This window comes from Heptranchias perlo, chromosome 5, assembly GCF_035084215.1.
Source record: "Heptranchias perlo isolate sHepPer1 chromosome 5, sHepPer1.hap1, whole genome shotgun sequence".
In the NCBI taxonomy this organism is placed as follows: domain Eukaryota; kingdom Metazoa; phylum Chordata; class Chondrichthyes; order Hexanchiformes; family Hexanchidae; genus Heptranchias; species Heptranchias perlo.
In genome coordinates, this window is record NC_090329.1 from 62878513 (window position 1) to 62891619 (window position 13107).

Here is a 13107-nt window from a genome sequence, read left to right on the forward strand (position 1 = left end):
CACATCATTAGCTATATCACAATTTGGTATCATTGGCAAATTTCAACATCATACCTCCAATTCCTGAGTTATGTATATGGTAAACAGTAGTCCCAGCACGGATCCCTGTGGGATAGCATTTTCCACTCTCTGCCAATCAGAGAAACTTCCCTTAACTTCTACATTGTGTTTCCTGTTTTGTAGCCATCTTTCGATCCATAATGCTACCTGGCCCCTGACTCCACAAACCCTGACCTTTATCAGGAATCTCTTAAGTGGCACCTTATTGAAGACTTTCTGAAAATCCATGTATACCACATCCACTCCATTTCAATAAGGTTAGTGAAACATGACTAATACAAATGTTGAGTGCAGCCAAAGGGTTTGCTTTTACTTCATTTTTTGAAAACATATTAAACCCAGAATACAAGATTCAATATTGTGTATTTTAGTAAATCTTACCATGTTAATCAATTGAGAATGCACTATATCTTCAACCAAAACAGCAGTTTCCTGGAGAGGTCGGCGAGCATCCCCGAGGGCATACCTGCAATGCAAAGAATAGATTTAAAACCCCATAAACTATTAGAAATAACTGAACATAATGTTTCTGAAAAAGAATATCCATTAATACTTATGAAAAACTATCATAATACAGCATACCGCTAAGACCCAAAATGGTTGTATTTATATGTTGATTGACAGATGTTGCAGTAGCATTGCAGATTGATGCTCTAATTCATTTGTCTATCTGGGAAAAATATTCAAATCATGACTTTTGAACTAAAAGCTTTTGAATGAATATTTTATCATCACAAGGTCTCCCGACCTTTACCACACAAATGTGGGACAATCATAACCATGGCCTCCTCCATATCTCACGAGAGGTGACAGTTTTCAAAACTCACCTGGTAGTGGCAGTTTTTTCCCCAAATGAAATGGAATGCTTCCTTGCTGCCCAACAGTACATATTCATATGCTTGCTGTTGGGAGTGCTGATAGCTGACAATTGTGCTTTGGATGTGAACTTAAAAGTTGCTGGTTGGAGATCAATAATTTACTACTGCAGTTATAATGTTGCCACCTTAATAAAACACATTGGACAATTATTGGCTTCATGAATGATAACTCTAATTTGGTTAAAAGGCCAACAGGATATAAAAAGCTGCGACCCAGTCAACAATCATAGCTAATATCCAAACTAGCTTAATATTGTTTGCATAAGTCCTCGTGTAGTTTACATGCCTATAGTGGAGCCAACACCTTGCAAAATATATTTTCTGCACTGGATTCAGTCCATTGAGATTCAATTTTTTTGGTGAATATGAAAATCAGGTAGAGCACCATCATGTCCAAACTGCCACCAAGGTACAACAGCTGATGGCGCACTTCTACTGTGGCTGTCTTATCTCCACTTAGATTGTGGCAGGTTTCTATCTTAATGTTCTTTTTTCACAGCTTTCCGATAGGCTGTCTGATAAATTATTTCCCACACTCTGTAAGCTCAGTAGCATCACAGCAGATGCTGAGAAAGAGGAAGAAACCCTACATGTTAAGCAGCCACAGCCACTTCCTTTACATCAATGATTATTTTAGGCCACTGGAAACATCAAGCCTAAACTGAAGGTACGTACGATTCAGGCCTGTGGTTCTATTGGAATTTGCGAATAGCACCAATTTACTTTGTGTTACACTGAACAACATTGTGAAAAACATCTTACTACAGATTTCTACTTATCCAAACTGTAGCTCATTTTATTATTCTTTTTGAAATCAGCTAGAATTTAGCAACTCTTCAACAACTGCAATCTTTAAAAGACATTGTGTATTTAGATTAGCAAAACTTTTAGAATCATAGAATTGTAAAGCAATTCTGCCCATTGCACCTATGCTAGCTCTGAAAGAGCTATTTACTTAATTCCATTCCGCTGCTCTTTCCCTGCATCCTTTTATTTCTTTATTTTTCAAATATTTATCCACTTCTCTTTTAAAGCTGTTATAGATTCTGCTTCTACCATTGTTGTTAGAATATGGAATACCCTACCAGAAACACTCCGCATTAAAAAGAAATTCTCCTAATCATTCCTTTCCTTCTTTTAAATAAATTTCTGCTGTCCAGTTACTGACTCATTATTCAGTTGAAACAGTTTTTCCCACTTTATTAAAACCTCTCAATGTTGAATACTTCTATTAGATCACCTCTTAACCTTCTTTGTTCTAATGAAAAGAGCCTCAGTTTCCCCTATATCTACATGTATCGTAGTGGGGCCAAGGAGTGTAATGCTTAAAATGACCCACGATTTGGACCAAATCTCTATGGCTTTTGCATGTGTATTTCTTCAATCTCTCCAAAGACAGATCTAATTAACACTAGACGAGGCGAAGTTTGGTGCAAATCGTAAGCTGCTTTGTTTCATAGTGAGGTGAAATGGCGACGCAATAGGAATGATCGGAGTCGCTTAGTTCAAATTAGTACAACTTATTTTCATGTAATGATACAAAATAGAGAATGCATGATACTGCTCCCACTCCAGTTCATTGTCCAAAGCTGTGCTCTAGTACATGGTTTAACTCATTCATAGATCTTGACTTTGGTCACTCGCCTTCCTAGTGATGTTTTGATCTGTGGGTACCATTTTTCAACAAGACCATTTGATTTCAGGTATAATAATATAGAAATAATATGCTTAAAGTCCCACTCTTCCACAAACCAATGGAATTATATGGTACAACCACCATTATCACTGAAGATCTCTTCCGGTATACATTTCTAGGGAATACTGATTTAATTGCTTTAATGCTAATTTTATTGCTGGCATTTCTCAAGGGGCAGATTTCAGGTTAATTAGAATACTACTGAACTTATCAAATTTCTATCATGATCTTGTGGAGCTGAATGTGAGTTAAGTTCCCTGCCTGTTGCTTATGCTGAAAAATGAAATATGAAGCACAATTTATCACCAGAATGCATATATTTGGTTCGGTCTTGGCCAATGCGTAACATCACAGACTCCATGTTTGCATTTTAGAATAATCAGATGTTACATGTGAATTTTCTATTAAGTTTCTTTAGTTCAGCTGTGAGGATTGGAATTATGCGGTCTGTGAAAAGTAGTCCTTTGATTACTGACAGCTCATCTCTAATTCCAACAATCTACAATTTCCTGGAAGCATTACTGGGCATCCATGTCTTTTGGAGAATCTGCATATCTTTGTCCTTAGTAGTCTCCTGTCTGAGTTGTTCAAGTCTGTGTTCAGATATCGGTACTGATGCCAACAAGCTGTGCACATCCACTATTACTATTGCTAGGGACTCATAGCTATCGGTTGCGTACAATATATTCCAGGAATGATCGGCATGTGTAGCTCATTTTTCTTCAATTGTAGCAATAAACTTTCTATTTGTAATGGACAATCATTGATTGATTTATTCAAATTAACATCAGAAGATTAATAACACAAAAGGAGGCCATTTGGCCCAACATATCTATGCCTGCTTTTCAAGCACTGTGATGGAATCCTTTACTCTCCCCTATTACTCCTGAAAAAGTTATAAGCAGTAATATTAAGCTCCCAGTCCTACCTAACCTCAAGCCACATCTCTGATATAACTACTATATCATACCTCTCCATAGTTGCTAACCCTTCCACCTCTCAAATTTTGTTTTAATCTTGTGCATTCATGTACATAACACATAATTTTTGGGAATCTTTTTCCTGGTTTACTCATTTAACTTTTTGATATCCTTTGCCCCTTCTACAATAGTGTGTCCATCTCCCTCAATCTCAACACTTCTTTCTTTCCCTTTCTTCTCTGGTAATACTTTCTTTTCTACTCCAACAGCTTTATGAATCCTGCTCTCCTTCAGAAGTCCCAAGCCTAGCCTTTCCCCACCTCTGCCATATTAGTTTAAATCCACCCCAATGCTCTGTTCACCCTCTCTGCAAGAATATTAGCCTTGTTCTAATTCAGGTGAAAGCTATTCCTTCTGTATAGCCTTCACTTGTTCCAGATCTCACATCAATGCCCCAGGAATGTGAACCCTTTCCTCCTGCACCAGCCCTACAGCAAACATTGACCTGTCTAACCATCCTCCCCTTCAATTGCCAGCATGTGGCATGAAAGGCCATCCAGAGATTACCACCCTTGAAGTCTTGTTTTTCAATCTAGTTGACAACTTCTTAAACTCTCTCTGCAAGACATCAAACGTGCTTAATGATCAGTCTTAATTTCTACAATACATGCTGATGGAAACACTCTCAAGCAAATGTCATTGTCAGTGTTTCCTTCTCTACTTGGGATATCTACATGTCGTGTTCACTACTGATTTCCAATTATATTTATGGAGCAATACAGCACCTAACCCACACTGACTCATGTCTGCACTTATAGCATTAGGTGCAAGTTGAATGCTTTTACAATGCAAAACTCTTGTCACCAAAAGATAGTAGTTTGTTTTTCCCTAAGTTTCACTAAAATTCACCAAGATTCCTGAACCCAGCTTGTCCTCACTACAGCCATCCACTTCCCAGATAATCAGAATGGTGGCTCCCATTCAACACCTGTATATCATAGTTAATTGCACCTGCACCAGGACTCACCTGCGCAGTTGAGTGGGACTAATTGGATAGTCCTTTCAAAGGGCCAAATGGCCTCCTCCTGTGCTGTATCATTCTTCGGGTAAGCGTTCTCCAAGGCGGCCTTCGAGACACACGACAACGCAAAATCGTCGAGCAGAAGTTGATAGCCAAGTTCCGCACCCATGAGGACGGCCTCAACCGGGATCTTGGGTTCATGTCACGCTACACGTAACCCCACCAGCAAAAAGGGGGAAAAAATTTATATGTTTTTTAAAATTCTCTCTCTCTCTGCCATTTTGAGTTTCTTTCTGCCTGCCTGTGTAATAGACACAATGTATATCGAGTGTACTGGGACGTGCTGTTCTCCGTGACTGGCCTGTTTGAATAACAACGACACCTTTTGATTGGTGTGATGCTGTCCCAACATAGTATAAGATATGCGATTTGAGAACCTTTTCATTCATTCATCTGACGAAGGAGATAATCTCCGAAAGCTTGTGATTTTAAAATAAATTTGTTGGACTATAACCTGGTGTTGTAAGATTCCTTACATTTGTCCACCCCAATCCATCACCGGCATCTCCACATCGTATCATTCTATGATCGAGGAAAAGTAGGTTAGTTTGCTTGAAGGACTCTTCTTCTGCTGTTCCTTTATCTCAAACTTCATTGTTTGACAAGCTACATTCAAATTTGGCTAGTCTTGGGTAGAGGAATCACAGAAGTCCTACCAGTTCAGATTTGAAACTACACATGGCTCCATTTAGACAAAATGTGAACATCTTCAGACTCAAATCAACTTAAAATAGCAGAATTGAGCAAGAATCTAGATAGATCAAATCATCACAGCACCACTCACATGAATGCATTGTCTTAGATCCAACCACATATTCTTCGTGAAGCCACTTGCCACATATCTGCCAAAAGCACGAAGGAATTGTGAAAGGAAGAACTACTCCATCAACTGCTGTTCCATTACTGCATCCCCGGGGCCACCAACTCTCAAGTTAGTCTACATCACCAACTTTGAGGTAGGTACTGGAACTGTACTCCCATGTAACAAACTATGTTTCTTTTCTCCCTTGCCACTTTAAGAAACTACAGCACATGGCCTTTTCCTTCTATTATGCTTGAAGGAAAATAAAGTACTTATCTGCTTGCATTTATTTGGCTTGCACTATAATGCAGACATGTCAATCTGAGTGGAACAACATTTTTCTAATGTCACCCAAATATAGTAAGAGAGGAAATCAGAGTATTTATTCAAATCTGTAGCATCGTTCAACAATGTAAAATTTAATGCTGGGAATTCACCACATTCTTGCAACACGTAGTTGATATAGCGTAGTCAATGAAAGCTACATTTTACAGCTAAATGTGCCATAAAGATGCAGGACTTTATATAATAGAACCATAGAAAAGATACAGCACAGAAGGGGGCCATTCGGCTCATCGTGTCCGCGCCGGCTCAAAGAACAAGCAGGTGCCCATTCTAATCCCACCTTCCAGCACCCAATCTGTAGCCCTGCAACTTACAGCACTTTAGGTGCAGGTCCAGGTACTTTTTAAAAGAGTTGAGGGTCCCTGCCTCTACCACCAGTTTGGGCGGCGAGTTTCATACACCCACTACCCTCTGGGTAAAGAAGTTTTTCCTCATGTCCCCTCTAATCCTTCCCCCAATCAGCTTAAATCTATGTCCTTTAGTTCTTGAACTCTCCGCTAGGGGAAACAGGTACTTCCTGTTTACTCTATCTGGGCCCCTCATAATTTTGTACACCTCAATCAAGTCACCCCTCAGCCTCCTCTGTTCCAAGGAAAACAACCCCAGCCTATCCAATCTCTCCTCGTAGCTGCAATTTTCAAGCCCTGGCAACATTCTTGTAAATCTTCTCTGCGCTCTCTCCAGAGCAATTACGTCCTTCCTGTAATGTGGTGACCAGAACTGCGCACAATACTCCAGCTGTGGCCTTACCAGCATTTTATACAGCTCCATCATTACATCCCTGCCTTTGTATTCTATACCTCGGCTAATAACGGAGAGCATTCCGTATGCCTTCTTCACAACCTTATCTACCTGTACTGCCACCTTCAGGGACCTGTGCACATGCACTCCAAAGTCTCTCACTTCCTCTACCTCTCTCAATATATTCCTGTTTACTGCGTATAATCTATAAATGTGTTGACCAATTATAAAATTTACCCTAGGTTTAGAAAATATTTTATATTTTTCACACTACTAAAACATGTAATATGGAACAACTATACCAAAGAGCTGGAAAGTGCATCACAGCATTTAAAAAAACACACTAACAGATCTCCCATGCCATTGCTTACAATGAGCTGGAGGTTTTATAAGAACAAGGAGTTATGCCAAGTAGTATTACCAGAGATATTGACTTATCAGCAGGAGTGCAGAAGCAGAATACTTAGTGCACAATTAGTGAGTTTGCTGACTTAGACAGTCTTTAACAAAAATAAATTTCCATAACAAACAAAACAGTTCATAAAATGCTCAAAAGTTTGTTTTCTCAGTTTCCAAGTTGTTATATATATATTTTTTTAAAAGTTCTTTCACCTTCAAAAATGGTTTGGGACAGAAATTTTTAAGTGAATTTTCAACAGCAATAAGCATCAAGCCATTCTCTATAATAAATATCTTGGTTTTCTTTTCTAACCAAAAGAAAAACCCATGATTACAGGTCCTTCTGTTCACACGTACTGTTCGTAAGTGTCGACTGTTAATAGATCTAAATAAATGCCAGACTTGCATAAAATAAAGCTTTGACAATTTAATCTCCGGTTGCTTTCAAAGTCTTTTGGAAAAGGCAAAGAAACCCTCAAGTCCTCACAGGATGAGGAGACACACCCTTCTGTCCTTTAACTCCTTTTGATGCACAGATTGCATACTGAAACAACAACAACTTGCATTTATATAGCGCCTTTAATGTAGTAAAACATCCCAAGGCGCTTCACAGGAGCATTATCAAACAAGATTTGACACATCGCCACATAAGGAGGTATTAGGACAGGTGGCCAAAAGCTTGGTCAAAGAGGTAGGTTTTAAGGAGCATCTTAAAGGAGGAGAGGGGTAGAGAGGCGGAGAGGTTATGGGAGGGAAATCCAGAGCTTAGGGCATAGGTAGCTGAAGACACGGCCGCCAATGGTGGAGCAATTAAAATCGGGGATGTGCAAAAGGCAAGAATTGGAGGAGTGCAGTGATCTCGGAGGGTTGTAGGGCTGCAGGAGGTTAGAGATAGGGAGGGGCGAGGCTATGGAGGGATTTGAAAACAAGGATGAGAATTTTTAAAAATCGAGGTGTTCCCGGACTGGGAGCCAATTTAGGTTAGTGAGCACAAGGGTGATGGGAGAATGGGACTTGGTGTGAGTTAGGATACGGGCAGCAGAGTTTTGGATGAGCTCAAGTTTATGGAGGCTGGAAGATGGGAGGCCAGCCAGGGGAGCATTGGAATAGTCCAGTCTGGAGGTAACAAAGGCATCGATGAGGGTTTCAGCAGCAGATGAGCTGAGGCGGAGCGGAGACGGGCGATGTATAAGAGGTGGAAGTAGGCGGTCTTGGTGATGGAACAGATATGTGATCGGAAGCTCATCTCAGGGTCAAATAGGACGCCAAGATTGTGAACGGTCTGGTTCAACCTCAGACAGTGGCCAGGGAGAGGGATGGAGTTGGTGGCTAATGTTTAGTTGGAGGAAATTTTTGCTCATCCAGTACTGGATGTCGGACAAGCAATGTGACAAATGAGACACAGTGGAGGGGTTGAGGGAAGTGGTTGAGAGGTAGAGCTAGGTGTCATCAGCGTACATGTGGAATCTGACATGTTTTCGGATGACGTCGCCGATGGGCAGCATGTAGATGAGAAATAGGAGAGGGCCAAGGAGTCCCTTGGGGGACTCCAGAGGTAACAGTGCAGGAGCGGGAAGGGAAGCCATTACAGGTGATTCTCTGGCTATGACAGATAAGAATGGAACCAGCCGAGTGCAGTTGCACCCAGCTGGACGACGGAGGAGAGGCATTGGAGCAGGATGGTGTGGTCAACCATGTCAAAGGCTGCAGACAGGTCGAGAAGGATAAGGAGGGATAGTTTACCACAGTCAGTCACGTAGGATGTCATTTGTGACTTTGATAAGGGCCGTTTCAGTACTGTGGCAGGGATGGAAACCTGATTGGAGGGAGTGAAACATGGAGTTGCGGGAAAGAGTGGCACAGATTTGGGAGGCGGCAACACGTTCAAGGACTTGAGAGGAAAGGGAGGTTGGAGATGGGGTGGTAGTTTGCAAGGACAGAGGGGTCAAGGATGGGTTTTTTGAGGAGGGGTATGATGATGGCAGATTTGAAAGGGAGGAGGACAGCACCTGAGGAGAGGGAACCATTGACAATATTAGATAACATGGGGGCCAGGAAGGGAAGTTGGGTGGTCAGCAGTTTAGTAGGAATAAGGTCGAGGGAGCAGGATGTAGGTCTCAAGGTCAAGATGATCTTGGAGAGGGGAGATAGGAGAAAAACTAGAGAAAGATGCAAATTCAGGGCTAGGGCAGAGGGGAACCAGTCAGACAGTTGAACTGATGGTCTCAATCTTAGTGACTAAGAAGTCCATGAGCTCCTCGCACTTTTCGTCGGAGGTGAGGGTGGAGGGGGCAGGGGAGAGGGGTTTAAGAAGACAGTTTGTGGAGGAGAAGCCGGGGGTTATCTTTGCGTTCCAGGGTGATCCTGGAATAGTGAGCAGTTTTGGCAGAGGAGAACAGGACCCGATAGTGCTTTATGTGATCCAGCCAGATCTGGCAATGAATAGCTAAACCAGTTGTCCGGCATAAACGTTCAAGTTTGCGTCCCTTAGACTTAAGGGAGCAGAGATGAGGGCCATACCAGGAGGAACGACCAGAGTGAGAGAGAGTATTGGTTTTAAGGGGAACAAGAGCATCAACGGTGCAGGTGAGGGTGTGATTGAGCAGATCGGTAGCTGTAGAAATATTGTGGTGAATGGAAGGCCAAAGGCTAGACAGTTGGGAATTTGAAAGTGCCGTTGTAAGTGACTTGGGGGAAGAGATTTTTCCAGGGACGGACACAGAAGGAAGTGGGGTAGGGAGGGGGAAGGGGGATATGGGTGGAGAGGGATACAAGGAAGTGATCAGAGATGGGCTTATCTGTGATTGAAAAGATGAGAGTAGAGAGGCCACGTGAGATGACAAGGTCGAGGGGGTGGCCGTGAATATGGGTAGGGGAGTTTATATGGAGGGAGAGATTAAGAGAGGATAGGAGGGCAGTGAACTCAGAGGAGAGCATGATGAGTTGAGATGGAGATTGAAATCACTAAGGGTGAGAAGTCGCTCGGTGCATAGACTGAGGGAGGACAGCAGTGAAGATATCTCAGTGAGAAACTTGGCGTGGTACTTGGGTGGACGGTAGAGAACGAGGATTTTAAAGGAGAGGCGAGAGGGGCGAAGCAAGGCGAGATGCTCAAATGAAGAGAAGGTGCCAGAGGAGTAGGGGGACAGACCAAAGTGTGATTTGGTGATTAGGGCCACACTGCCACCGTGGCAGCCTGGGCAGGGCAAGTGGTGGAAGATATAGCCAGGTGGGGAGACTTCACTAAGGAGGAAGGTATCACCCGTCAGCCAGGTTTCCGTCAAGGCCATGATGTCAATGCAATCATCCACAATAAGCTCATGGATGGCAAGAGCCTTGTTCACAACTGAATGGACATTCTGGAGGGAGATGTGGAGAGGGGCAGTGATAGCTGATCCGCTGGCAGAGTCCACGAGGTCAGCGCTGCGAGGGGTGAGTGCGACGGGAAGGAGATTGGCAAGATTAGCCCCTACCGGGCACGGTGGGCAGGAAAGTCGGCGAGAAAGTAGGATGGGTCAGTTGGGGTTGCCGTTCATAAGGAGCCAGCGACGAATGCCTCGGTGTGCCCTTCGGAGGATGCCAAGGGAAGCACAGACGGAAGCTGTAGGCTTATCTAAGAGAGAATCAAGCCTGGGATGGCAGCAGGAGAGTAGGGAGGTTGAGGAGTGCTGAAGGATTGGGGTAGGGATTTTGGGGGGGGTGGGGGGGCAGAGTACCCGAGAGGGGAGAAATGAAAGGAGGCATGGTGACAGGGAAGAGGGGCCTAGGAGGGGTAAAGAGAAAAGAAAAAAAAGTGAGAAAAGGGGAAATACAAGCGATGGGCTCGGGTCCTGAGCAGCAGTCAAAATGTGCACGTGAATGGAGACAGGGAAACTCAAGTTACATAGGCATGATTATGTATCTAGATTGGGATAGATATGTCTTGGTAATAAACAAGGAATCGAGAGGAGACAATAGGAGGGAGTCCAACGTTAAAGTCAGAGGTCCTGTAGTGGGATAAAGTTGACTTAGATAGGGCGGCATCAGCTTGGAGCATCAACCAATTGATGTCCAGGTGTGGAGGGCGAGTGAGTCCAGAAGTTATTTGAAGGGTAGAGTATCGGAGAGCACACTGCTGGAGATATTTCTGTGGGAATGAAGAGCCAGAAGGTGTGCAGAATCAATCATGGGGCAGAAAAACAGTGGCGAAGTTCGAGGTCACTATAAGATTCAGAAGTGGTGGAGAAATGGACTACGGCCCAGCAGAGTGAATTTCTGGCCAGGAACCAACTGCAAAATAAAGCTGAAAAACCGGTGGGACAGTCATAAGCTCAGCAGATAACAGCAGCGGTGGGGGGTGGGCTGTAGGCTAGACAAAGTTGCCTTAAAACTTAAGCAATTGAATAGCAGAACAGAGTCACAGCAGCTGAGACTTAGAGTGTAGTCCAGTGGAGTAGCGTAATCTTGACAGCAGAAAAGTCTGGGAATTTGGAAGCCAAATTTGAGCAAAGATCGAGTGCTCACTGATGAAAACAAAGAGCAGGCATGGTTGGGGGATGGGCAGTGGGCCCAGGTAACAACAGGAAAGAAATATAACCATATTGATTAAAGTTTGAAACTACTTTGCATTCAGGCATTCTTCTGCAGCTTACTGCTTACAACCTTCATGTTTCTAACCAACTGCAACCTTCACTCCACTACTGGTGGCAGTTTTCAGTCAACATGTCTTGAGCTCTGGAATTACTAAACTGCTTTCCCTTCTTACCTCACTCCCACCTGTCAACAGCCTCCTCTAAACTCCCCTCTTTGACTATGTCTCTGGTCAGTCTAATTTTTCTGTCCTACTTCTGGCTGGTGTCCATCGCATCATTCAATAAAGCAACTTGGGACATTTTGTTATGTGAAAGGCACAATAAATACATGTTGTTTCACAATCATAAATCACTATAAAAATGCAAGTATTATTACTGATACAGCACTTAATGGTGCTAAGGGAACATTTCTAATTCTCATATTCAAACTGATATTATTGCTTGGTGGAGAGTGGTTTGCAGGTTAAAGCATAAATCACTGTGGTTGAATCCTCATTCATTAAATACTGAAATCTGGTAGGGGAATGAAGAAAAATTTGTTTGATTACACAATTCAAGCTATCATTCGGTACAGCGTACATTTTAATATATTAAAGGGAATGACAGAGCAGAAAATCCATAAAACAGTTTTAATGTAAAATAAGTAAAACTGTATTTTCAGTAACTGTTGAATAAAATATTTCAAATCTTTTCCTTTCTAGTTTACATTTGCTGTAAATTACAGTATTGCCACCGGCAGACTAGTAGCATCACCGTAACAAGCCAACACACTATGGGGCAAAGCATTTGGATGTGGGCTTGAGTTTGCAATTCCTTGTAAGCAAGTTCTTCATTGTACTGGGCTGTACAAGGGATACATCAAGCAGATATGGTGCCCTTCGCCAAATGAGGAGACAGAGAGATGGAGGGCTGATAAATCCACCTGAATCACACCTACGTCACAGCAGCATTTACAGAGAATATTAGCACAGGTCAACTTTCACAGGAAAATAGCAGAAATCTATATACCAGCACAGAAATACATGTGAAGTTATTCTTTTGATGCCTCTTCATCAGTTGCATGCATTGTGCTTTGTGGCTGTAAATATTGGGCTACTTGGGTTGCCTTGGTTACTAGTTGGAAAGGAAAAAGGTATTAGTCTCTAACTGGGTGGGTACAAAGCAGACAAGTGATTTACTGTATATCGTTTTGGAACTTTTCTGACTGCAAAGCCTAATTTATCAAACATGGTGCCATGTTGTCTGTTTAATAAAAGCAATAGGATTTCAGTAAGTGATACTGCTATTTTGGAAGAAGGCCTGAAATACAGTATCGGCTTGTATATTAGTATTCGCTGATCAGTCTTTTAAAGTGGTATGTGCCAAAAATTTTTTTAAAACTGCATACAGTGAGGTAAACATAAACTCTGAGACAAAGCCTAAATTATTTGTGTTTTACTTCACAGATTGCAGCTTAAGCATAATTTTTGTCTGTACAAAAAAATATGATTTTTTATAAACTTAGGAATAAAGATGAAGGAGGACAGCAGAATGAAGAGAGAAACAATTTAGTTAAGAAAACTATTTCCAAAAATGTATTTGTCTGGAAAAGACTATAGTGAAAATTTAAAGCAA

At 42.1% G+C, this 13107-nt stretch overlaps 1 protein-coding gene across 2 annotated transcripts in view; it reads right to left on the minus strand.

Moving 5' to 3' along the window:
• Positions 1–13107, minus strand: part of supt3h (SPT3 homolog, SAGA and STAGA complex component) — a 424528-nt gene that overhangs the window by 180014 nt on the left and 231407 nt on the right. For both annotated transcript variants that reach the window (XM_067984482.1, XM_067984481.1), the window contains exon 3: positions 442–526. In XM_067984482.1, coding sequence (XP_067840583.1) covers positions 442–526 — 85 coding nt within the window. The remainder of the gene's footprint in view (positions 1–441; positions 527–13107) is intronic.